This window comes from Bufo bufo, chromosome 5, assembly GCF_905171765.1.
Source record: "Bufo bufo chromosome 5, aBufBuf1.1, whole genome shotgun sequence".
NCBI lineage: Eukaryota > Metazoa > Chordata > Amphibia > Anura > Bufonidae > Bufo > Bufo bufo.
In genome coordinates, this window is record NC_053393.1 from 13757666 (window position 1) to 13784116 (window position 26451).

General features: G+C 53.1%; 1 protein-coding gene across 1 annotated transcript; it reads right to left on the reverse strand.

Annotated features, from left to right (window-relative positions):
* Positions 1-879: 879 nt before the first annotated feature.
* On the reverse strand, positions 880-25781 carry LOC121002355 (splicing regulatory glutamine/lysine-rich protein 1-like). Its single transcript, XM_040433820.1, has 9 exons — positions 25737-25781; positions 23614-23664; positions 12779-12867; positions 12428-12530; positions 11720-11772; positions 4401-4478; positions 4064-4150; positions 3062-3089; positions 880-2016 (listed from the first exon to the last, which is right to left on the reverse strand). The coding sequence occupies exons 2-9, from the start codon at positions 23659-23661 to the stop codon at positions 880-882; spliced, it is 1623 nt and encodes a 540-aa protein (XP_040289754.1). The 5' UTR covers positions 23662-23664; positions 25737-25781.
* Positions 25782-26451: the final 670 nt, after the last annotated feature.

The following is a 26451-nucleotide window of genomic DNA, read 5'->3' on the forward strand; positions in this document are numbered from 1 at the left end:
TCGTCCGCACACAGCTGCATTCAGGTGGTCATGGGCAAGAACGGGACTGGATCCCTTCAGAAGGAAAAGAATGGGGGATGATGGGTCTCCTACAAGGAAGGGATGATTGGACGTAAACGTTTGTTATGGATATTCTAGCATTTTACCATTGATGGCCTACCCTCAGGATATTGGCGGGGGTCCGGAGACCCCAATGTGCATGGAGCATTGGTGTTCATGTATGACCACTTCTCTGGAGTGCCACAGATGTAAGTGGAGCCGTGGTCCCACATACAGGACACCGCTCCATTCTCACAACGGTCAGACCACCAGTGATCAGACACCTATCCCCTTATCCTTTCAGACTGTGGGATCCTGTGGATGATGTTAGCAGGGAAAACCTCCAGGATTTTCCTCCTCACCTAGTGAGACCTGTGAGACTTACCCGCTCCGTGGCTCCCTGGATGGAGAGAGACATGTGCAGCCAGTGACTGGCCTCAGCAGCGGTGTACCCAAGTGAGACGTGGCCCAGCAGCAACATGATGCTTGTGGACACGTCACACCTCTGAGGCCAGTCACTGGCTGCAGTGCTGCACATGTCCCTACCTATGCAGGGACGAGAAGTCTGATGAGGACAGCCAGGAGCAGGCGAGTATAGTCCTTGTCAGAGGTCCCGGTGGGTGGGGACAATTAAAAACATCACGGATAACCTCTTTAGAGGGATCGATCCATTACGATGGTGCTCATGTGGACATTCACTGATGATGGCTGCATAAGGGAAGGCCACCATCTTCCAGAGGAGGAGAAAAGGATCCATGGTCTAATATGAGACAAGAAAAAAAAAAAATTTCCACCCTGCAAAATACTCTCCCCATTATCCACTACAACAGCAGGGTGACCTCACCACTTCCACTTGGAGTCCTCCTCTTTCTGCTTGGCATCCTTGGTCCTCTTGGCTTTGGTCTCTCCTTCCTTGTCTTCTGCATTCTTCCTCTTTTTGCTTGCTTTGCTCCTCGATTTCTCTTTCTCCTGGACCTTCTCGTCTTTCTCGGGATCCACCTTTATTTTCTTCTGTTCTGCCTCCACTACTACTTCTTCCAGTTCTCTCTTTATACCTTTTGTTTCCTCGCTGTGATGCCTTTTGGTGTCTTTATCATCACTCTTTTTGTGATGATCCTTTTGCTTTTCGCCAGATGCTTTCTTGTCCAGGGACTTCCCCTTGGTGCTGTCCTTCAACTTGTGCCTCTTATCTTCGGTCAGGGCTTCCTGAAACAGGTCCAGATCCACTAGGGTCATCTTCAGGACTCCAGCCTTTGTGTCCTTTCCATTCTCTTTGTGAAGTGCATGGGTGTCTGGAGTTTCCTCCTTTACCAGGTGCTTGTGTTTGCTCTGCCCAGAGGCCTTGTGTCTTTCTTCCTTGGAGCGGTCCTTGTGTCTTTCTTCCTTGGAGCGGTCCTTGTGTCCGTCCCCCTTGGAGCGGTCCTTGTGTCTGTCCTCCTTGGACTTGGATCGGTCCTTGTGTCCGTCCTCCTTGGAGCGGTCCTTGTGTCCGTCTTCCTTGGACTTGGAGCGGTCCTTGTGTCCGTCCTCCTTGGACTTGGAGCGGTCCTTTTGCTCCTTTGCATAACTTGCCTTCTTCACACTTCCTGCCATCTTCTGCTCCTGGTCTTCCGCCTTTACTCTGTCTGTGGTTTTCTCCTGCGATTTGTCCTTCTCAGAGTCCCTCTTGTCTTTACCCTCGTGGCGATCTTTCTTCTTTACTTCATTATGCTCCTTCGGCTTTTTGTCCGCTCTGCTCCTCTGGTCTCCATTTCTAGAGGAGTGTGCGGCTTCCTCCAGACTGTTTTCCTTAAGGTCTTTGTTATCTTCAGCAATCTCATAGTCTTTGGGTTCTTCCGCATGATCTACAGGGTCCTCTGACGGAACCGTATGGTCGTTTCTTCTTCCATCAGCGCTCTGGACGGGCAGGTCGTCAGTCACAGCCAAGCGGCCGGGTGGGACATCACTTTCCTGTGCAGAAATCCTACAAGACAAGAACTGGACAAGGAAAGGCGTTACAAGGAAAGACTGAAGTGGAATTGGACTCTGGCTGGATGGCCATATTGTATGTGAACTGCGGTAAGGTCACGACAAAGTTCAACTGTGGTTCAGAAGCCTGCAGCTCTGTGATGTGGCGGTCCTTCTCATCCACCAGAGACCCCCACATCTATTCATCAGTCTCAGCAAGGAACTTCACTTTAATGACTGCCCCCTGTTTTTCTATGGCCCCCAAGGGGATGATAGAAGAAAAAGGCTGCAGTAATTATGAAACTGTAATTTCAGGTCAGATGAGCAGCGATCTGGTCAACTGAAACACTCTGGTTGTTAAAGGGATTAAAAGCCAGAAACCTTCTATTATACATTTAAAGTGGTTGTCTAGGCTTTTACTATTGATGACCTCTATGGCAAAAACCATAGACAGCAGCGGTGAACAGGAAGAAAGATGGGAGACGGCATGTGCTCACTGCGTGCGCAGTCTCCTCATACAGCAGATAAGCGGGGTGCCAGGTGTCGGACCCCCGCTGAAATGATATGGATGATAGGTCATCAATAGTAAAAGCCGGAGAACCCCTTTAACTTCTGATGGGCCGGGCTGCAGATCCCAGACGTGCACTGGTGCCAAGGGATGTTACATACCCAGACATGAATATTAGAATCCTGGACAGTTCCTTGCAGAGAGTAATGAGATGCTCTCCACGTTCCTCACTGAATGAACGGGACGGTGTCCGCTGTGCGGCTGATTTGCACCACGCTGCACGGTATGTAAGAAGCCTCCGTCCTGCTGCAGCCACATCATGGAGGCTGCAGAGCTGCTAGAACAGATCAGATGCATCACTGAACACCGGTGACATTACTACATGGTGAACAGGGAAATGCTCTGATCCTATTAACTCCCCTGTTTTTTCTTTCTGATGGTCAAAGCAATGTTCTTCACTAATCAAGTGTCCATGACTGATCTCCGTGTACAGTGCATGTAACGCACTGAAGGTCAGACACATCCCAGCTACCCTGAGAGAGAAGAGGCCATTTGTACTGCACCTACCGCTTGCTCCTCCGCTGGGTCGTTTTGCCTAGAAATGAAAGACAAGGGATTGTAATCGATAGTAAAATCGAGACAATCCTCTATACAAAAGCGGATAACCGGTATAATTGTAAGCAGAGTGCTATTAAAGGGGTTGTCTGATGTACATAAAACCTCCCCAGAGACCCCACCGAGTCCTGCAGCTCCTCACCTCCGGTTTGCCATTACAGGCTGCGGCGGTGACTCGAGCTGTATATAGCACACGACTGCTGCAATGGCCTTGCGCTGTATTTCACTGAGGCCAGTTATTGGCTGCAGCGGTCATGTGCTGTATACACCTACATCACCACTGAGGCCAGAGGGGGATACGGCAAGGAGTACTAGTTATTCAATTGTTTGAGGAGGTTTTCAGTACATGACACGTTCCATATTTTTCTTTTTTTTAACATTATTATTTTATAAAAACTAATTAAACAATAGAGTTGTCTGAAGTTAAAACAAAGATACATTGCCCGACACCCGAATCAGATCCAGTAGTACATACATAGCATTATAATCATTGTCAACCGACAACCCATGCAAATAAGGTATATAACAAACTAAATTCCGGCTTCTGTCGCCGACTTTTATTACGTATTTTCCTAATAGACTGTGCTTCCATTCCTCAAAATGACTAATCTCTGCTTCCTGTCAGTGAAAGAACACTCAGTACATGGCTAGTCCTGCTCTAAGCTGACAAGTGGAAACCGATGTAATCAGTCTAGACCAGGGATGCACAACATGCGGCCCCCTCCAGCTGCTGCAGAACTACAACTCCCAGCAGACTATCAGCCTACAGCAGGGAATGGTGAGAGAGGTCATTATACAAAAGCTGGAGTGCTGAAGGTTCCTGGTCTAGACAATGCTCTGGACTCCAGACTGAAACATTGTACCAAAACATCAGACAGTTCTGTGCGGCGGATGCGTTTTGCTCACAAGGTCTGATCTCTATAATCTACGACTAGACGATTATCAATCACGCACCCTTCCTTGTCTCTGCAATGCTTGCTCTCCGATTCCTCTTGCAGTAAGTTGCTGTTCTCGTCCAATATGGAGGACGATACGGGCAGCCTAGGACAGGGAGACACCAAGATTACCTCCGCAATGCTACCTGGCATGGCTGACCGCACGCACCCCAGTACCCTCCTGTGGAAATCCCGTGGCAAGACCTTTCCTGCATATTCCCAAAGGAAAGGGAGAGTTCATTGCCACTTCCACCCGCCCCACGTGTCGCCATCACTTGCAGGTTGCAGGTGTGAGGCCACAGGAGGCAGAGATGAAGGATGGGCCCCACTGCAGGGAGCGATCCTGTAATACGTACGTGTCTTCATCTGCGGAGTCATGCTTCCGGATTTCTCCTCCACAGTCAGGACCAGGATCCACATAATGTTCGGAGGCGCTAGAAGAGTAAAGCAGAAAATAGAGGATCTAATGATTCAGACTGCACCCGAGCATGGTGACCATACACGAGATAACTGCTGGCCGAACGCTCGTTCCACTATCTGAAAGACCGACCAACGTGGCTGAGCGCGCAGACTACTCTGGAAGCAGCACGTCTCCCAGGATCAGGCATGTGGGAAGGAAACAGCCCGCCAATTCTCCCCCAAGTCATCAGGGCTCTGTACACATCAGAAGGCTGGCAGGTGAGATACATCTGATGCTACATGTAAGCCTTCAACCACAAATGAGTTGGGGAAGGTGTACAATCCCAAAATCAGCATGACTTACCAACGAACCGGCCACTGCTGCGATTCAATAGGCGAGTAATGGTAAATTCATTATTTTACACCTTCCTCCGCCTGGACCCTAGCTTTTACAATCTTGTAAATCCCTTTAAATGCTAGAAGACACCACCACTTGCTGATTGCGCTCCATCATGGGACGGAGCTGCAGCGCTCAGCGCGGTATATTAGGGCGCTGTACAGAGCACCTCAGCGGAGTCCTACTTAAAGGGCACCTCCAATTATAAAGCAGGAACGTGCACAGTAATAACTGCTCTAAATCACATCACCGAGCGCAACTCTGCTCTATAACCGGAGGTGATATTACACCCAGTGCCAGGAGGCGGCAGAGCAAGGCCTTCATTCTGCACAACTCAATGCAGAAGAGGGAGGGAAGGACTAAACCCTGGGGGCAATAAAAATGGAGGAGCAGAATGTGAGCAGTCAATCTCTTCAGAAGAACTGACCTTCCATAACAGTATAAATGGATCCGCATCCGTTCCACAATTTTGTGGAACAGGTGCGGACCCATTCATTTCAATGGAGCATGTCCTATTCTTGTCCGCAAGAGGCATTCTCTACATAGAGCCGGCCATGTGTGGTCCGCAAAAAGGAGATTTTTGTATAACTTACCAGTAAAATCTCTTTCTCGCTCTTCATTGGGAGACACAGACCATGGGTATAGCTATGTCCTCTAGGAGGCGTTGACACTAGATAAAGCTGTTAGCTCGTCCCCTGGCAGCCATACCCCCTCCAGCCTGGAGAGAGAGCTTCAGTTTGTGAGAAGCAGTAGGAGAAGCAAGCCAACCAAGAAAAACATGGATCATCAATCATGCCGAAAACCCAACGGGGTTCTAACCAGCAACAGCCACAACTGTGGTCCAATACTGGGTGGGTGCTGCGTCCCCCAATGAAGAGCGAGAAAGAGATTTTACTGGTAAGTTATACAAAAATCTCCTTTTCTCGCCCATATTCATTGGGGAACACAGGAACCGTGGGACGTCCACAAGCAGGGGAAAAAAAACACAGCCCCATGGAAACATCATCCCTGCAGACATCTAGGAAACTGCCGCCTGCAAGACCAAGCGGCCCAAGGCAGCGTCCGCCGATGCATAAGTATGCACTTGGTAAAATTTTGTTTAAGTATGTAAGGAGGACCAAGTAGCCGCCTTACACAACTGTGCAGCTGAAGCACGATTCCTCCAAGCCCAAGATGCGCCCACTGCTCTGGTGGAGTGAGCCATGAAACCTAAGGGCGGAACTCTGCCCTGGGCGCGGTAAACCTCCGCAATTGCAGCCCGAATCCAACGTGCGATTGCCACCTTGGAGGCTACCAATCCCTTGCAAGGACCCTCCGGAATGACAAAGAGGGAGTCCGTACGGCGGAAGGGAGCGGAGGATGCTGAATAGATCCTTAGAGCTCTGACAACATCCGAGTGATGCAACTCCCTTTCTTTAGGGTGTAAAGGAGAGGGACACAGAAGGAAGAACAATTTCCTCGTTGATATGGAAGTCGGAGACCACCTTCGGAAGAAAGGAAGGAACGGGCCGGAGAACAGCTTTATCCTTATGAAGAACCAGGAGGGTTCTCTACATGAAAGGGCCGCCAACTCAGACACCCGTCTGATGGAAGTGATAGCCACAAGGAAAACACAGGAGTCGGAGAGAAATCTCCCGTAGAGGCTCAAAGGGGGAAGCCTGGAGCGCTAGGAGGACTAAATTCATATCCCAAGGCGGCAACGGAGGACGGTACGGAGGAACCATATGTGCCACTCCCTGAAGAAAAGTCCTTACAGGCCCTAGGGGGGCCAGAGGGCGCTGGAAAAAAATAGAATGCGCCGAGACCTGACCCTTCAAAGAGCTAAGGCTTAAACCAAGGACCAACCCTGATTGAAGAAAGGACAGGATCGTCGGGAGATAAAAAACAAAGAGGAGGAATGGTTCGGTTTTCACAGAAACCCAGGAAGGACCTCCAGGTCCTGTAATAGATCCTGGAAGAAGCAGGCTTCCTAGCCTGAATCATAGTGCGGATAACATCCACCGAAAAACCTCTGCTTTAGAATGGCGGTTTCAATGGCCACACCGTCAAACGAAGAGACCTTAAATGCTGATGGAAGACCGGTCTCCCAGAAGAAGAACAAGGTCGGCTTACCACGCACGACGGGGTCAATCTGAGGCGATGAGGATCGTCGGAATGCACTCCATCCCGATTTTCCGTAGAACCCTGGGCAGGAGGGGGGTAAACACATAGAGGAGGGAGAGAACCCCTTCCAAGAGGACATCACAGCGTCCGCGCCGTAAGCTTCCGGATCCCTTGTGTGGGAAAGGAAGGTTGGAAGTTTCCGATTAAGCCTTGAGGCCATCAAGTCCACGTCGGGGCAACCCCAACGGGAACAGATGGCCTCGAATACTTCCGGGTGGAGGGACCACTCGCCCGGATCTATCGTGGTCCTGCTGAGGAAATCCGCAGTCCAGTTCTCCACCCCCGGGATAAAGATTGCTGAAATTTCCGGTACATGGGCTTCCGCCCACCGTAAGATTTCTGCAGATTCCTGCATCACCGCGAGACTGCGTGTTCCCCCTTATTGGTTGATGTACGCCACAGCCATGGCGTTGTCCGACTGGAGTTTGACTGGGCAACCCTTCAAGAGGAGGCTCCACTGCCGGAGGGACAGAAGAATCGCCCCTGAGTTCCAGGACATTGATCGGGAGCTTGGACTCCGACCCTGACCATGTGCCTTGGACTGTCCAGGGAGGGAACACCCCTCCCCAACCCAGTAGAATGGCGTCGGTGGTAATCACCGTCCAGGAGATCGGAAGGAAGGATCTTCCCAAAACCGGAACAGACAGCCACCAACAAAGGGACGACCGTACCTGAGGGGAGAGACGGATGACATGGTCCAGGCTCTCTGAAGATTTGTGCCAGGAGGACAGGATCGCTCTCTGGAACGTGCGAGAGTGGAACTGGGCAAAGGGAATCGCCTCGAAACAGGCGACCATCTTCCCTAAAGTCCTCATGCAGAGTCGAATGGATGGAAGTCTGCAGTTGAGAAGGCTCCTCACGGAACGGTGCAAGGCCAGTCGTTTGTCCGGGGGAAGGCGAGCCCGTGCCGCGTCCGTGTCCAGAAGCATACCCAGGAAGACCAATTGTCTGGAGTGTGTCAGAGATTACTTCTGCAGGTTGAGCAACCTCCAGCGTGATCTGTACGCTGTTTGATGCCTGAGCAAAGTAGGAGGCTTTGATGAGGATGTCGTCCAGATAGGGCATAAGGAAGATGCCTCTGGAACGGAGCAGGACGACAAGAGGGGCCAGTAATGACAGTCTCCTATCGCGAACCTCAGAAAGCGCTGGTGACGTGGAGGTATGCGTCCTAAATATCTATGGCTGAAAGGAATTCACCCTACTCCAGAGAAGCAATTACGGAACGAAGGGATTCCATCCGAAACCGCCGAAGGTGAAGGAACTTGTTTAGCAGTTTGAGGTCCAGGATGGGACGCACCGAGGCCTCCTTTTTAGGGACCACAAAAAGATTTAAATAGAACCCCTTGAACCTTTCTGCTGGGGAAACGGGAGAGAGGACTCCCCGGTCCAAGAGGGACTGAATGGCCTGGGAGAGGGCGGCTGCCCGATCGGGGTCCCGTGGAAGACTGGATTGAAAAAACCTGTCTGGGGGAAGAGACAGGAACTCGATCAGGTATCCCGAGGATACAATCTCAAGCGCCCAAGCGTCAGACATGTGGGCCCACCAGACGTCCTGGAAGAGGAGGCGGTGGCCTCCCACCCTGTTGGGTGGGGGCGCACCTTCAGGCCAAGGTCTGCTTAGCCGCAGGGGGTCGAGCGGCCTGGGGTCTGGGACGCCCCCAGGCGCAAAAAAACGTCCTATCCTGGGAAGGAAAGCCGCCGCCCCCAGTGGAGGAACTCGCTGCTGGGTGGGAACTAGCGAAACGATGAAAAGGTCTGCCACGCGAGGAACCTGACCTAACGTGAGAGGCCCCTTGGCTCTAGGCTGTGGGAGATGGGAGCTCTTGCCACTGGCCTCAGAAATAATTTCGTCCAGCCGAGAACCAAAGAAACGGGCACTGGCAAAGGGGAGACCGACTAAAGAACTCTTGGAGGTCGCGTCCACTGCCCACACCTTCAGCCAAAGCTCGCAGCTTAAGGTGACTGCAAGCGCTGAAGAGCGCGCGATGAGGGCGCCTCACAGAGGAACTTCCCTGCCTGAATGATCAGGTGCACCAAGGATCGGAAGTCCTGAGCAGGGACCTCAGATACCAAGTCCTGGTCCAGCTGGCTGCCCCACTCAGAGATCGCCTTAGCCACCCACACGGAGACGAACACGGGCCTAAGGGCTGACCCCGTGGCTGCAAAGAGGGACTTTGTCAAGGATTCCATCCGACGATCTTCAGCGGACTGAAGGGAGGATCCATCGGCTATAGGAATAGCCGTATTTTTGGCCAGCCATGCTACAGGTGGGTCCACCTTAGGAGGGGATGTCCAAGTGGAAACATGGTCTACTCTGGGACGCTTTTGTGAATGCCGTGCGCTGACGGAATCACAGGGAGGAAGTGACCTAGGGGGATCGCGCGAGCCAGAAGGTCCGGAGGGTGCATCTGAGGGAGGCGCAGCCTGCGCTGTCGGTGGATTCTTAACCAAGCGACACACTATGGATAGGGTGGATTGGGAGATTTGAGCAAGGTTTTACACCGCCTGAGAGAGCGTTTTGGCCCAGTCGGATAACTCAGATGCCAGAGGGGGATCAGCGGTATGGGTTGAAGGGGGGGACCCTGCCTGAGCGTCTGACAAGCGGTGCAGACAGAATCCTGTTGCCCACAAGGGAATTTAGCCTGACATAAGGAGCAGGCGTAATGAATAGCTATTGGCTGCGGAGGAGCCCCAGAGGGTTCAGACATGGTGTATCCAGGAGATACCCGAGGCTGGAGGGATACAGCTCTTACCGGAACCAGGAGACGCCGTCCGAAAGTGTCCAGAGAGAACTGGCTGAGCGCTGAGGCGGGAAAGAATAAGCCCCGCCCCCTCAGGTCCTGCATCCCTCCAGAGAGCCGCTGCGATGCGTACGCATCCATTAACCCCCGCATGGCTGGAACAATCCAGTTGTGACCCCTTGTTCCCCCTGCTTGCCAGGCTGCGCCATACATAAGGCGGCCGCCCGATTGTTGTGGAAGCCGGATCGCCACCAGCCGCAGCGGTGAATCCCCCCCCGAACTTCCTTGCTTGTAAGCGCTAAGCTCCGCCCCCCGATTGAAGCCCATGTCTGTGCCCCAGCGCTATGCTTGATGCTGCTGAGAATAAACTGCTGCTGCTGTTAAGAATAATCCTTGCAGGTTGTTTATGAGGCAAGTTCTCCACACTAAAAGGAGGATCCATCCAGGTGAAGCTGCATGTGGGCAGGCGGGCGAAATAGATGGCCTGGAGCAGGCATCTACCTATCTGTCCAGCCGCCATCTTCACCCTTCACCCCTTCAGCTACTGGCACTGTAGTGGCAGGAAGCTAGAAGAGGGACTTGGACGGGTGACCCCTTGGCTGGCGGGATGCAGGGAGTGAGGCTGCCCTGGTCCACCTTGTCTTCTTGTGGGGGGAGGAGGCAGCGTGGCGGACCAACGCTGGTGTGAGAACAGGGAGGCGAGGCGGCCACTGTTTCCCACCTAAAAGAAGAGAAAAAAAAACTAACTAAAACAAAAAATCTTCAGGAGCAGAGCAGGCAGGTCTTGCCTCCTATTGACACTAGAAGAAACTGAAGCTCTCTCTCCAGGCTGGAGGGGGTATGGCTGCCAGGGGACGAGCTAACCGCTTTATCTAGTGTCAGCGCCTCCTAGAGGACATAGCTATACCCACGGTCTCTGTGTCCCCCAATGAATATGGGCGAGAGACACTTACGGTCTTGTGAATGCACCCTTAAGGGGACGTGCAGCTATGTCCTGACCCAGCACCGAGAAACGATCCTAACCCTTCAGTCCTCGGTACAGTGCCCTTTCAGCGTTTTTACGAAGACATTCATGGGGGTTTCATAGATCAGTCCCCCCCCAATAGTCAGAAGCTGATGACATGCTAGTGAACTGCCAGGAAGGCATTCGGTTAGTGTAAGGGTGCAGGCAGGCCCGGTGCTATAATAAGGCAGACCAAGCGGCCGCCTTAGGGCGCTGAGAAGGGGAGGGGGGCGGAAAAATGAAACTTTTTTCATTAATCACTTGCATGTCGCCGGCCTCCTGCGGCTGTTCTCCTCTGTGTGGTGGTCCTCATATCTTCTCTCTGGGCTCCCGAATCCTGACAAGTTGTTTGAGGACCTTTCCCACTCTGCCAATCAGTGGCTGCAGCTGTGTCACGTGTCAGGGCAGTGATTTCCCGCTGAGCCAATCACTGTTCTGACACATGACACAGCTGCGGCCACTGATTGGCTGAGTGGGAAAGGTCCTCAAAGTCTTGTCGGGAGCACAGAGAGAAGATACCAGGACACAGAGGAGAAGGGGAGCTGCAGCAGACGGGAACAGGCCCAGATGAGGAGCATCATTTTTTACACAACATTAATAGAGGGGGGAAATGTGCCATGTTGGGGGGGGGGTGTTGTGACATGGGGGGGATAAATGTGCCATGGAGGGGGTTGAAATGTGACATGGGGGGGATAAATGTGCCATGGAGGGGGAGAAATGTGCCATGGAAGGGGTTGAAATGTGACACAAAGGGGGTGATGTGACATGGAGGGGGAGAAAGGTCACATTTCTCCCCCTCCATGTCACATCACCCCCCTATGTCACATTTCTCCCCCCTCCATGTCACATTACTCCCTCCTTTTTACATCACCCCCACCAAGTTGTGTGGGGGGGGGGGAGGGGGGCGCCGAAATGTAACTTCGCTTGTGTGTGCAAAAATCCTTGCACCGGCCCTGGGTGCAGGGGTCTTACCAGGACACTACATTCTCCTGTATCACCTTCTCTGAGGATTCGGCTGGGTCAACCTATAGATGAGAGAAAAAAGTAAAAAAAAAAAAATGCCCCAAGTAACCATAGAAAGGATGTCAACATCCAAAACGACAGGTAGAATCCTGCATCATAAAAGAAACAAAATGAAAGAAAATCAGTCCAAACATGTTAAAGGGACTCTCGGGCCTCCCTGAAAGTAACAAACAGCACTTTGTGTCCGCGGTCCTGCCGCTACTCCATTCCCATTACAGGCCCAAGAAGCAGCCAGGTCCCGTGACCACCGCAGCCAACCACACGCCTTGGCAGTAAGATACCGCTATGTCGCAGTGCGGTAACGTTCAAATCTCCGACTGCCAAAACAGGTGGTTTGGAGGAGGTCATGGCACCCAGCTGCTTCTTGGTCCTGTGGGGACTGGGACGGCCAGGAACGGAGCAGCAGAGGGAACGCAGACAGGTGAGCGGTGTTTAGCCTCTTTCACACTAGCGGCAAGGAACTCCAGCAGGCTGTCGGATCCGTGCTGCCGCTAGTGCACACGTGCCCCCGAACTACTGCTCCGGCCCCATTGACTATAATTGGGGCGGGGCGAAGTTCTGGCAGCGCACAGCGAGAGGGGGCCAAAATAAAAGTACGAAAGTAAAATCTCGGAGACTAGGGCCCGGCTGATTACACAGCGTACTGTCAAGACTCACCGCCATACAACCATTGTGTGACCGCGGAGGGGAAGACGTCTCCTTTCTGCTGGAATCCTCCTTAACATCTTCTCCTTTTTTGTCTCCATTAAACTTTCGTTTCCTAAATAGGTGATGGAAAAGCTGTAAAGATGTAGAGGCGCCACCAGCAGGCTGAAGTGTGGTAGTGCAGGCAATACGTATAACCATAATGTGGGCCCTCTGCAGGTATCTTGCTTGGGAATTCAATGGCCATACAAAACCCATGCAGAGCAGGGGCGGGGGGCAGAATGAAGACTCTGCGGTGCTCCTCCATCCGTGTATGACTTGTAGGAGTAATATCCTCCTGTGCAGTGGTGAAGGTCGCCCTACCTGTGCGGATCCGATGTGGGAGATCCGAGGCTTCCCTCCACGCTGTTTTTCCGATTTATTTTCACAGCTTTGATGGGACCTCTGTGACTCTACAGTATACAGAGCAGACATTGCCACCATTACGCTGCGTTCACATGAGCCGAATCTGCAGCAGACTTCATTGTAAGAACAATAATGTGATAAAACCTGCGCATGTGAACACAGACTTAAAAAGGGCGGTCCAGTGGGAAAAACCACGCAAAGGACTCAGGGGAACCGATCCCCACTAGTCTCTACATCATGGTCCCGATCCCACACAGGAGATGCCCATTCAGACAATCACTGACCCACATCAGCTCGTGTATGGCTGCGCAGGCATCTCCTGGCACAACTCCATAGGGCAGTGCCGCTAAAGAGATCTTACTAATGTTCTGAAGTTTATTTTTCTGATATAGAGCTCAAAATCCCCTGAAAATACAGAGTTACACAATATAACTGACTACCTAGAGTCAGCACTAGGGAGATTACTGCATACAGATATATATATAGCCACCACTAGGGGGAGCTCAGGAGATTACTGCATACATATATATACAGCCATCACTAGATGGCGCTCAGGAGATTACTACATACAGATATATACAGCCACCACTAGAGGGAGCTCAGGAGATTACTACATACAGATATATACAGCCACCACTAGAGGGAGCTCAGGAGATTACTGCATACAGATATATACAGCCACCACTAGAGGGAGCTCAGGAGATTACTACATACAGATATATACAGCCACCACTAGAGGGAGCTCAGGAGATTACTACATACAGATATATACAGCCACCACTAGAGGGAGCTCAGGAGATTACTACATACAGATATATACAGCCACCACTAGAGGAGCTCAGGAGATTACTGCATACAGATATATACAGCCACCACTATAGGGAGCTCAGGAGATTACTACATACAGATATATACAGTCACCACTAGAGGGAGCTCAGGAGATTACTGCATACAGATATATACAGCCACCACTAGAGGGAGCTCAGGAGATTACTGCATACAGATATATACAGCCACCACTAGAGGGAGCTCAGGAGATTACTGCATACAGATATATACAGCCAGCACTAGAGGGAGCTCAGGAGATTACTACATACAGATATATACAGTCACCACTAGAGGGAGCTCAGGAGATTACTGCATACAGATATATACAGCCAGCACTAGAGGGAGCTCAGGAGATTACTGCATACAGATATATACAGCCACCACTAGAGGGAGCTCAGGAGATTACTGCATACAGACATATACAGCCACCACTAGAGGGAGCTCAGGAGATTACTACATACAGATATATACAGCCAGTGCAGTTTCTAGGTAAAATTTCTCTCAGGGCGAGTGTCAAAAAAAACGCCCCCCCCCCCCTCAAAACTGCTCGATGAAATAAGTGTCTCCCCATTGTAAAAAATGTGTCACCACATTGCACGGACGGTCACAGTGAGGCACTCAGTGACCCACAGACTCAGGCTCTCACTCACAGCAGGCTTCTTTCTCAGCACTGCTCCGGGCGGGCGGTAACAGGCAATCAGTGCGGGCGGCGGTGCTCTCCTCACTCACTGTACGCCACGCGGCGCGTGACGTACAGTGAGTGAGCGCTGCCGCCCGCAGAGCCTGCCTGTGGGGGACATTATTTTTAATAAGGATCACTATGGACATTATTTAGAATGGAGGCTGCTGTGGGTGTCATTATAACTGTATAATGTCTGATAGGCCTAGTCCTGAGCTGAGTTATATTACCCTGCCTATGCCCTGTATAATAATGTACCCTGATACCCCTTAGTTATATTACCCCAGCGGGGTAATATAACTAAGGGGTATCAGGGATGGGTACATTATTATACAGGGCATAGGCAGGGTAATATAACTCAGCTCAGGACTAGGCCTATCAGACATTATACAGTTATAATGACACCCACAGCAGCCTCCATTCTAAATAATGTCCATAGTGATCCTTATTAAAAATAATGTCTCCCACATTTTCAGGGCTCCACCTGCCCCCCTCATATCTCAGCTCCACCTGCCCCCCTCACATCTCAGCTTCACCTGCCCCCCTCATATCTCAGCTCCACCTGCCCCCCTCATATCTCAGCTCCACCTGCCCCCCTCATATCTCAGCTCCACCTGCCCCCCTCACATCTCAGCTCCACCTGCCCCCTCACATCTCAGCTCCACCTGCCCCCCCTCATATCTCAGCTCCACCTGCCCCCTCACATCTCAGCTCCACCTGCCCCCCCTCATATCTCAGCTCCACCTGCCCCCCTCACATCTCAGCTTCACCTGCCCCCCTCACATCTCAGCTTCACCTGCCCCCCTCATATCTCAGCTCCACCTGCCCCCCTCACATCTCAGCTTCACCTGCCCCCCTCATATCTCAGCTCCACCTGCCCCCTCATATCTCAGCTCCACCTGCCCCCCTCATATCTCAGCTCCACCTGCCCCCCTCATATCTCAGCTCCACCTGCCCCCTCATATCTCAGCTCCACCTGCCCCCCTCATATCTCAGCTCCACCTGCCCCCCTCATATCTCAGCTCCATATGCTGCCCCTCACGAAGTTCTGGTTCTCCAGCAGCACATCCTACCTCACTCTGCCTCTTGCAGGCACAGCCCCTCCTCCTTCCACAAGCTGCTGCTGCCGTCAGGGTTTGTCATGTGACCATGAAGGAGCATGTGACCAGTGATGTCACAGACCTCCTTCTAACAACTACATTCTAGCATAGGATCGATCATCTACCGAAACTCCATCTCCCCTGTTCTGAGTTCTGGGGCCGCTTACCCCAGCAGTGCACATGGCGAAAATTGTCTGCATTGCTGGGGTAAGCGGCCCTAGAACTCAGAACAGGCAGGACACAGCTGCAGGAGTGAGCGGGCACAGTGGCCCCCCCCAGGAGCAGGGGGCCCCGGCATTTGCCCATGTTTGCGCCGGCCCTGAATGAGAGGACTCGGCACTCGGGCGCAGGTCGCACGGCAGAGAAACGACAAGAGGGCGCCCCTGCCGGCGCCCCCCTTCTGACAGCGCATCGGGCGGCCGCCCGGCCCGCCCGCCCCTAGAAACGGCCCTGTATACAGCCACCTCTAGAGGGAGCTCAGGAGATTACTACATACAGATATATACAGCCACCACTAGAGGGAGCTCAGGAGATTACTACATACAGATATATACAGCCACCACTAGGGGGAGCTCAGGAGATTACTGCATACAGATATATACAGACACCACTAGAGGGAGCTCAGGAGATTACTACATACAGATATATACAGCCACCTCTAGAGGGAGCTCAGGATATTACTACATACAGATATATACAGCCACCAGTAGAGGGAGCTCAGGAGATTACTGCATACAGATATATACAGCCACCAGTAGAGGGAGCTCAGGAGATTACTGCATACAGATATATACAGCCACCACTAGAGGGAGCTCAGGAGATTACTACATACAGATATATACAGCCACCACTAGAGGGAGCTCAGGGGATTACTGCATACAGATATATACAGCCACCACTAGAGGGAGCTCAGGAGATTACTACATACAGATATATACAGCCACCACTAGAGGGAGCTCAGGAGATTACTACATACAGATATATACAGCCACCACTAGAGGGAGCTCAGGAGATTACTGCATACAGATATATACAGCCACCACTAGAGGGAGCTCAGGAGGTTACTACACACAGATATATACAGCCACCACTAGAGGGAGCTCAGGAGATTACTGCATACAGATATATACAGCCACCACTAGAGGGAGCTCAGGAGATTACTGCATACAGATATATACAGCCACCACTAGAGGGAGCTCAGGAGATTACTGCATACAGATATATACAGTCACCACTAGAGGGAGCTCAGGAGATTACTGCATACAGATATATACAGCCACCACTAGAGGGAGCTCAGGGGATTACTGCATACAGATCTATACAGCAACCACTAGAGGGAGCTCAGGAGACTACTACATACAGATATATACAGCCACCACTAGAGGGAGCTCAGGAGATTACTGCATACAGACATATACAGCCAACACTAGAGGGAGCTCAGGAGATTACTACATACAGATATATACAGCCACCCCTAGAGGGAGCTCAGGAGATTACTACATACAGATATATACAGCCACTACTAGAGGGAGCTCAGGAGATTACTACATACAGATATATACAGCCACCACTAGGGGGAGCTCAGGAGATTACTACATACAGATATATACAGCCACCACTAGAGGGAGCTCAGGAGATTACTGCATACAGATATATACAGCCACCACTAGAGGGAGCTCAGGAGGTTACTACACACAGATATATACAGCCACCACTAGAGGGAGCTCAGGAGATTACTGCATACAGATATATACAGCCACCACTAGAGGGAGCTCAGGAGATTACTGCATACAGATATATACAGCCACCACTAGAGGGAGCTCAGGAGATTACTGCATACAGATATATACAGTCACCACTAGAGGGAGCTCAGGAGATTACTACATACAGATATATACAGCCACCACTAGAGGGAGCTCAGGGGATTACTGCATACAGATCTATACAGCAACCACTAGAGGGAGCTCAGGAGACTACTACATACAGATATATACAGCCACCACTAGAGGGAGCTCAGGAGATTACTGCATACAGACATATACAGCCAACACTAGAGGGAGCTCAGGAGATTACTACATACAGATATATACAGCCACCCCTAGAGGGAGCTCAGGAGATTACTACATACAGATATATACAGCCACTACTAGAGGGAGCTCAGGAGATTACTACATACAGATATATACAGCCACCACTAGGGGAGCTGTGCATACAGTAAGCTCCTGAGCTCCCTCTAGGGGCAGCTGCAGAGAACAGGATTTTGTCATGTAACTGTATGCAGATTTGGAGCTCTGTATCAGAAAAACAAAGTGCCATGAAGTAGTACATAACTTTAGATCTATGGCAGATAAACTTGGGCAGCAGCTATGAAGGGGCAGGGGTGTTGACACTTATGAGCTATCCTCCAGATGAGATTCATGGGGTCCATCACCTGGGACCTGCACCAATCAGCTGTTTCGCGAGATTGCAGGCGTACAGAGCAGAAGGATCTGGGGATCGCAGGAATGGGCGCTGCGTTACCCCGTCACGGCCACAGCGTACAGAGACGCTTTCTTCTGCACCATACACACTACAATCCCTGGTGCCGCGGCTGGCCAGACAGCTGATCGGTGGGGCTGCTCGGGGTCAGACCCCACTGATCTGAAGCCCAGACAACCCCTTTAAGGGCACGGCCACATAGAGGAAATGTGTGCAGAAGACGGCAGTGTAGTATGGCGGCAGCATCCATCCTGTATGGAGAGCATCCACATGGGGATCTGCCGGCGGGCTCCACCTGCTGTACAGGCAGCAGCGCACACTGACGATTCTGCTGCCGATATCCTCTCCACTGCAAAGTGTCGGCTCCGGGGAGGAGGTAAACCGCCATCCTGCAGATCTAGAATCCGCACCGCGGGATATGCTGTGGATTCTGTAGGCAGCGTGTTCACACACAATGTACTTACCTCGCTCCCCGTTAACCGCTTCACCCACCCCTCCATTCAGCAGTGCACGCTCCCGGCCTTTACTGCGCAGGCTCAGCGTCATCCACCTCCGCTTCCTCATGTCCCGTCAAGGGTTATTACTTGTACCGCGCAGAGGCGTTCTGCACACGCCCAATCATCTTCTGCTCCGCATCCTGATATACGCAGGCTCCGCTCCTAGGTTTCACTGCGCCCACTACGCCTATGACGCGTTGAGACTTGATATCGCATGCGCCGAATGCTTCATAGGGAGTCGGCACAGTGAAAACTAGGACTGGAGCCTGCATGCACCGCGCGCCTCAGAGAAGTCGGTGCACCCCTCGCATGCACCGCGCGCCTCAGAGAAGTCGGTGCACCCCTCGCATGCACCGCGCGCCTCAGAGAAGTCGGTGCACCCCTCACATACACCGCGCCTCAGAGAAGTCGGTGCACCCCTCGCATACACCGCGCCTCAGAGAAGTCGGTGCACCCCTCGCCTCAGAGAAGTCGGTGCACCCCTCGCATACACCGCGCCTCAGAGAAGCCGGTGCACCCCTCGCATGCACCGCGCGCCTCAGAGAAGCCGGTGCACCCCTCGCATGCACCGCGCGCCTCAGAGAAGCCGGTGCACCCCTCGCATACACCGTACGTAAACTTATCTGGTTCAGATGGTGTCAGGCGCGTGTGGTGACAACCAGCTGAGGAGCACAAAGACCAGTGTGTCCTGCCTATGGTGGTGGCAGTGTCATGGTTTGGGGCTGCATGAAAGCCGCCATGTCCTGTGACATACTGAAGCAGCGCCTGACCCCCTCCCTTCTGGGCCGCAGGGCAGTATCCAACAAGCACCTCCAGGACGACCACTGCCTGGTAAAGAAACCGAGGGTTAAGAAGCAGGACTGGCCGAGCGCGTCTCCAGACCTAAACCCTAGGGGCCTCCTCAAATGGAAGGTAAGGGAGCGCGAGGTCTCTACCATCCACCAGCTCTGCGATGTCATCATGGAGGAGAGAAGAGGATTCCAGAGGAACCTGTGAAGCTCCAGGGACCTCCATGCCCAAGAGAGGTAAAGGCTGGAAAGCAGGGCTGTGGAGTCGGAGTCGGGGGAAATTTTGGGTACCTGGAGTCGGAGTCGGCAAACAATGCACCGACTCCAACTCCTACTAAATTTAGATTGGAATAAAAATAAAAAAAGCAAGTTTAAATGTTCCAATTCACAAAAAGTTATAATTAATGACTTCTCTACTGTAAGAATAAAGGCCAATGCACGCAGTGCCTCACGTAACCGCAAAACGAACACGTTAAGTGACCGTGAAGAAGCTTTTCACATGCTTCACTATATGGCACGCAACGCACAATTAGGAGCTGCAATACTTATACTTTCCATTGTGTTCCGCTGTTACAGGGAAGGCAGCGCCCATGTGTAACCTCGCCGCTCGCTGATAAGGGGTTAAATAAATATGGTTTTTGCAGGACTAGAGAGTGAGACACTTGTATAAGTGAAGGGAATGGAGGGTCAATAGATCAAGACTGAAGCTGTAAACCATCGGGAAAACTGCTGTCATTTAGCTAAGGCTATAACAACGTGTTGGCTTCCCGGCCAGTAGTCCTGTGGTAGGTTGCGTTTCTTTCCCTCAAGGAATGTATAAAATACATTCGCATATTAATACAGAGGAGTCGGGACATTTATCTACCGACTCCACAGCCCTGCTGGAAAGTAATGGTGGCAGAATACTGACACGTTGGGCACTGACACTAGGGGGGTGCACTCACTGACACCAGGGGGGTGCACTCACTGACACCAGGGGGGTGCACTCACTGACACCAGGGGGGTGCACTCACTGACACCAGGGGGGTGCACTCACTGACACCAGGGGGGTGCACTCACTGACACCAGGGGGGTGCACTCACTGACACCAGGGGGGTGCACTCACTGACACCAGGGGGGTGCACTCACTGACACCAGGGGGGTGCACTCACTGACACCAGGGGGGTGCACTCACTGACACCAGGGGGGTGCACTCACTGACACCAGGGGGGTGCACTCACTGACACCAGGGGGGTGCACTCACTGACACCAGGGGGGTGCACTCACTGACACCAGGGGGGTGCACTCACTGACACCAGGGGGGTGCACTCACTGACACCAGGGGGGTGCACTCACTGACACCAGGGGGGTGCACTCACTTTTGTGGTCAGCGGTTTAGACATTAAAGGGATTCTGTCACCTCTTTTAACCCTACAGAGATGCGGACATGCACGGCTAGATCGCCGCAATATACCGCTCCCATATCTCTGAGTGGTTTTATTGAGTGTAAAAAATGATTTTATATATATGTAAATCAGCCTGGTAAGGAGCCCACGGGGCCACACTAACCGTTCTGGAGCCCAGCCACGCACCTGGTAAGGAGCCCACGGGGCCGCACTAACCGTTCTGGAGCCCAGCCACGCACCTGGTAAGGAGCCCACGGGGCCGCACTAACCGTTCTGGAGCCCAGCCACGCACCTGGTAAGGAGCCCACGGGGCCGCACTAACCGTTCTGGAGCCCAGCCACGCACCTGGTAAGGAGCCCACGGGGCCGCACTAACCGTTCTGGAGCCCAGCCACGCACCTGGTAAGGAGCCCACGGGGCCGCACTAACCGTTCTGGAGCCCAGCCACGCACCTGGTAAGGAGCCCACGGGGCCGCACTAACCGTTCTGGAGCCCAGCCACGCACCTGGTAAGGAGCCCACGGGGCCGCACTAACCGTTCTGGAGCCCAGCCACGCACCTGGTAAGGAGCCCACGGGGCCGCACTAACCGTTCTGGAGCCCAGCCACGCACCTGGTAAGGAGCCCACGGGGCCGCACTAACCGTTCTGGAGCCCAGCCACGCACCTGGTAAGGAGCCCACGGGGCCACACTAACCGTTCTGGAGCCCAGCCACGCACCTGGTAAGGAGCCCACGGGGCCGCACTAACCGTTCTGGAGCCCAGCCACGCACCTGGTAAGGAGCCCAGCACCGCCTGTATCCATATCCAGGAATCTCCTCCTTGCTCACGAGTCACGAAGTCAGAACCCCGTAATCTCGCAGTGCGCGAGCCGAGCTGACGCATGCGCAGTGCTGGCATAATCTCCGCATCTCTATAGGGTAAAAAGAGGTGACAGAATCCCCTTAATAATGTTTCAAAAGAAGGGCTGGGCACTCGCACTTTTGAAACATTGTTGCAGCTTATAGATTGGGTGAATCTGTGGGCTGAGAGCACCATCCAGGCCGCCTCACACGTGGGCTGAGAGCACCATCCAGGCCGCCTCACACAGCAGTGCGCTCTATTTCTGGTTTAATCCAAATCCTACTTTTGAATCCCTTTAATGTCTGTGTGTGGAGTTATTTTGAGGGCACGCCCAATTTACACCGTTATACCAGCCGTACACGGACGACGTTACACGGTCAGATCTTCAGTGATGTCCCAGGAAAAGATAGGAGAAAATATTTACAGAAATGTGAGGGGTGCACCGACGTGAGACACTGTACATGTGAGGGCTGCACCGACGTGAGACACTGTACATGTGAGGGCTGCACCGACGTGAGACACTGTACATGTGAGGGCTGCACCGACGTGAGACACTGTACATGTGAGGGGTGCACCGACGTGAGACACTGTATATGTGAGGGCTGCACCGACGTGAGACACTGTACATGTGAGGGCTGCACCGACGTGAGACACTGTACATGTGAGGGGTGCACCGACGTGAGACACTGTACATGTGAGGGGTGCACCGACGTGAGACACTGTACATGTGAGGGGTGCACCGACGTGAGACACTGTACATGTGAGGGGTGCACCGACGTGAGACACTGTACATGTGAGGGGTGCACCGACGTGAGACACTGTACATGTGAGGGCTGCACCGACGTGAGACACTGTACATGTGAGGGGTGCACCGACGTGAGACACTGTATATGTGAGGGCTGCACCGACGTGAGACACTGTATATGTGAGGGCTGCACCGACGTGAGACACTGTATATGTGAGGGCTGCACCGACGTGAGACACTGTATATGTGAGGGCTGCACCGACGTGAGACACTGTATATGTGAGGGCTGCACCGACGTGAGACACTGTATATGTGAGGGCTGCACCGACGTGAGACACTGTATATGTGAGGGCTGCACCGACGTGAGACACTGTATATGTGAGGGGTGCACCGACGTGAGACACTGTACATGTGAGGGGTGCACCGACGTGAGACACTGTACATGTGAGGGGTGCACCGACGTGAGATACTGTATATGTGAGGGCTGCACCTACGTGAGATACTGAATATGTGAGGGCTGCACCGACGTGAGACACTGTATATGTGAGGGGTGCACCGACGTGAGACACTGTACATGTGAGGGGTGCACCGACGTGAGACACTGTATATGTGAGGGGTGCACCGACGTGAGACACTGTATATGTGAGGGGTGCACCGACGTGAGACACTGTATATGTGAGGGGTGCACCGACGTGAGACACTGTATATGTGAGGGGTGCACCGACGTGAGATACTGTATATGTGAGGGGTGCACCGACGTGAGACACTGTATATGTGAGGGGTGCACCGACGTGAGATACTGTATATGTGAGGGGTGCACCGACGTGAGACACTGTACATGTGAGGGGTGCACCGACGTGAGACACTGTATATGTGAGGGCTGCACCGACGTGAGATACTGTATATGTGAGGGCTGCACCGACGTGAGACACTGTATATGTGAGGGGTGCACCGACGTGAGACACTGTATATGTGAGGGGTGCACCGACGCGAGACACTGTATATGTGAGGGGTGCACTGACTTTTCTGAGATACTGTAACAAGAAGCGGGGGGAAGACTGGTCATATACAGACCGCTTCCTCCTGCCTCCGCGCGGTACAAGTAACAACCCCTGATGGGACATGAGGAGGTGGATAACACGGCGCCTGCGCAGGACGAGTCCAGATAGTGGAAACATTACTGCGCATACCGTAAGGAAACAAACCCCTCTAACATCTGCTCCGCGCTGCAGGGACTGTACGACGCTGCACCCGCCACATCACAACCCACTCCGAATCTGCAGCTGATCTCATCCTTCGCAATGTACAGGGTGAAACCTGCTGCAGATCCACAGCGTGTCCACACAGTCCGGCTCGACTTCCCCATGGCGGTCCGGCTACGTGCGCCCGCACTGTACGGCGAGTCTGGACGCAGCGGACGTTTTCACACGTACAGACCAGTAACACAAGATTACCAGTTTGGGCTCCTCCAGCTTCTGGCGCAGAACGTCCTCGGCCACCATGATCTGCGAGGACAGAAGGAGGACATCGTCACAACAGAATACTCAGCCTCATGGACCGATCAGTGACTGGGGGAGGGGCACAGAGAAGCCCCCCTCAGTGGAGTAGAAGCCCAGTCACATTCCCACAGATTCAGGTTTAACCTATGAAATGCTGGATATTATTGTACATTTCAACGGAGGGCAGAGGGCCACATGAAACAGAAGGGCCCCAATCACTGAAGGAGCCCGTACCGCCCCGACCCACAGTTCAGGGCGGGTCTATCGGTGAGCGCTGCTCTGGAGGTCACACCGCCGGTCACAGACCACAGTCCACTATGATGGAGGTCACACTGCCGGTCACCCAGCTTTCCCACAGTCCACTATGATGGAGGTCACCCAGCTTTCCCACAGACCACAGTCCACTATGATGGAGGTCACACTGCCGGTCACCCAGCTTTCCCAGGACACTATGATGGAGGTCACACTGCCGGTCACCCAGCTTTCCCACAGACCACAGGACACTATGATGGAGGTCACACTGCCGGTCACCCAGCTTTCCCAGGCACAGACCAATATGATGGAGGTCACACTGCCGGTCACCCAGCTTTCCCACAGACCACAGGACACTATGATGGAGGTCACACTGCCGGTCACCCAGCTTTCCCAGGCACAGACCAATATGATGGAGGTCACACTGCCGGTCACCCAGCTTTCCCAGGCACAGACCAATATGATGGAGGTCACACTGCCAGTCACCCAGCTTTCCCACAGGACACTATGATGGAGGTCACACTGCCGGTCACCCAGCTTTCCCACAGACCACAGGACACTATGATGGAGGTCACACTGCCGGTCACCCAGCTTTCCCACAGGACACTATGATGGAGGTCACACTGCCGGTCACCCAGCTTTCCCACAGACCACAGGACACTATGATGGAGGTCACACTGCCGGTCACCCAGCTTTCCCACAGGACACTATGATGGAGGTCACACTGCCGGTCACCCAGCTTTCCCAGGCACAGACCAATATGATGGAGGTCACACTGCCGGTCACCCAGCTTTCCCAGGCACAGACCAATATGATGGAGGTCACACTGCCAGTCACCCAGCTTTCCCACAGGACACTATGATGGAGGTCACACTGCCGGTCACCTAGCTTTCCCACAGACCACAGGACACTATGATGGAGGTCACACTGCCGGTCACCCAGCTTTCCCACAGGACACTATGATGGAGGTCACACTGCCGGTCACCCAGCTTTCCCACAGACCACAGGACACTATGATGGAGGTCACACTGCCGGTCACCCAGCTTTCCCACAGGACACTATGATGGAGGTCACACTGCCGGTCACCCAGCTTTCCCAGGCACAGACCAATATGATGGAGGTCACACTGCCGGTCACCCAGCTTTCCCAGGCACAGACCAATATGATGGAGGTCACACTGCCAGTCACCCAGCTTTCCCACAGGACACTATGATGGAGGTCACACTGCCGGTCACCCAGCTTTCCCACAGACCACAGGACACTATGATGGAGGTCACACTGCCGGTCACCCAGCTTTCCCACAGGACACTATGATGGAGGTCACACTGCCGGTCACCCAGCTTTCCCACAGGACACTATGATGGAGGTCACACTGCCGGTCACCCAGCTTTCCCACAGGACACTATGATGGAGGTCACACTGCCGGTCACCCAGCTTTCCCACAGACCACAGGACACTATGATGGAGGTCACACTGCCGGTCACCCAGCTTTCCCACAGGACACTATGATGGAGGTCACACTGCCAGTCACCCAGCTTTCCCACAGGACACTATGATGGAGGTCCCACTGCCAGTTACCCAGCTTTCCCAGGCACAGACCAATATGATGGAGGTCACACTGCCGGTCACTCAGCTTTCCCAGGCACAGACCAGTACAGGACACTATGATGGTGGTCACACTGCCGGTCACCCAGCTTTCCCAGGCACAGACCACTATGATGGAGGTCACACTGCCGGTCACCCAGCTTTCCCAGGCACAGACAGACCTGACTGACTACCAGCCGCTTGTCCTCCCCTCCTCCCCGCAGTCTCTCGGCCTCACTCACCAGGAAGCCCCTGACCACCACGCCGCCGCACGGAGCCGCCCAGCTCTCCCGCCCGATGACGCTCCGCCTCTGCGGGCCGTGACGTCACACGCACTGAACTCTCCACTTCCGCTATAGAGCGATTACCTAGCGACTGGCCCGAAGTGCCCCTACGTGATGACGTCACCGAGTCCATGGATTCCAGCCAGGCCGTGCTGAGGGTGTAGTACTGCAAGTCCCAGTATGTGCTCCGGGCTCTTATGGTCGTTTGGACTCACTGTATATGGGGGCACTGTATGTCCTACACTGTATATGGGGGCACTCTATGTCCTACACTGTATATGGGGGCACTCTATGTCCTACACTGTATATGGGGGCACTCTATGTCCTACACTGTATATGGGGGCACTGTATGTCCTACACTGTATATGGGGGCACTGTATGTCCTACACTGTATATGGGGGCACTCTATGTCCTACACTGTATATGGGGGCACTCTATGTCCTACACTGTATATGGGGGCACTCTATGTCCTACACTGTATATGGGGGCACTCTATGTCCTACACTGTATATGGGGGCACTCTATGTCCTACACTGTATATGGGGGCACTCTATGTCTGGCTCTGTATATGGGGGCACTGTATGTCTGGCTCTGTATATGGGGGCACTCTATGTCTGGCTCTGTATATGGGGGCACTCTGTGACACGCTCGTTCACTTTGGGGTCACGGTTGC

Coding starts and splice junctions, on each gene's coding strand:
- LOC121002355 (XM_040433820.1), bottom strand. CDS start 23,661: ATGGTGGCCGAGGACGTTCTGCGCCAGAAGCTGGAGGAGCCCAAACTG. Junction 11,773..12,427: donor CACACAATGGTTGTATGGCG/GTGAGTCTTGAC, acceptor TCTCATCTATAG/GTTGACCCAGCCGAATCCTC. Junction 4,479..11,719: donor CAGGAGAATGTAGTGTCCTG/GTAAGACCCCTG, acceptor TTACTCTTCTAG/CGCCTCCGAACATTATGTGG.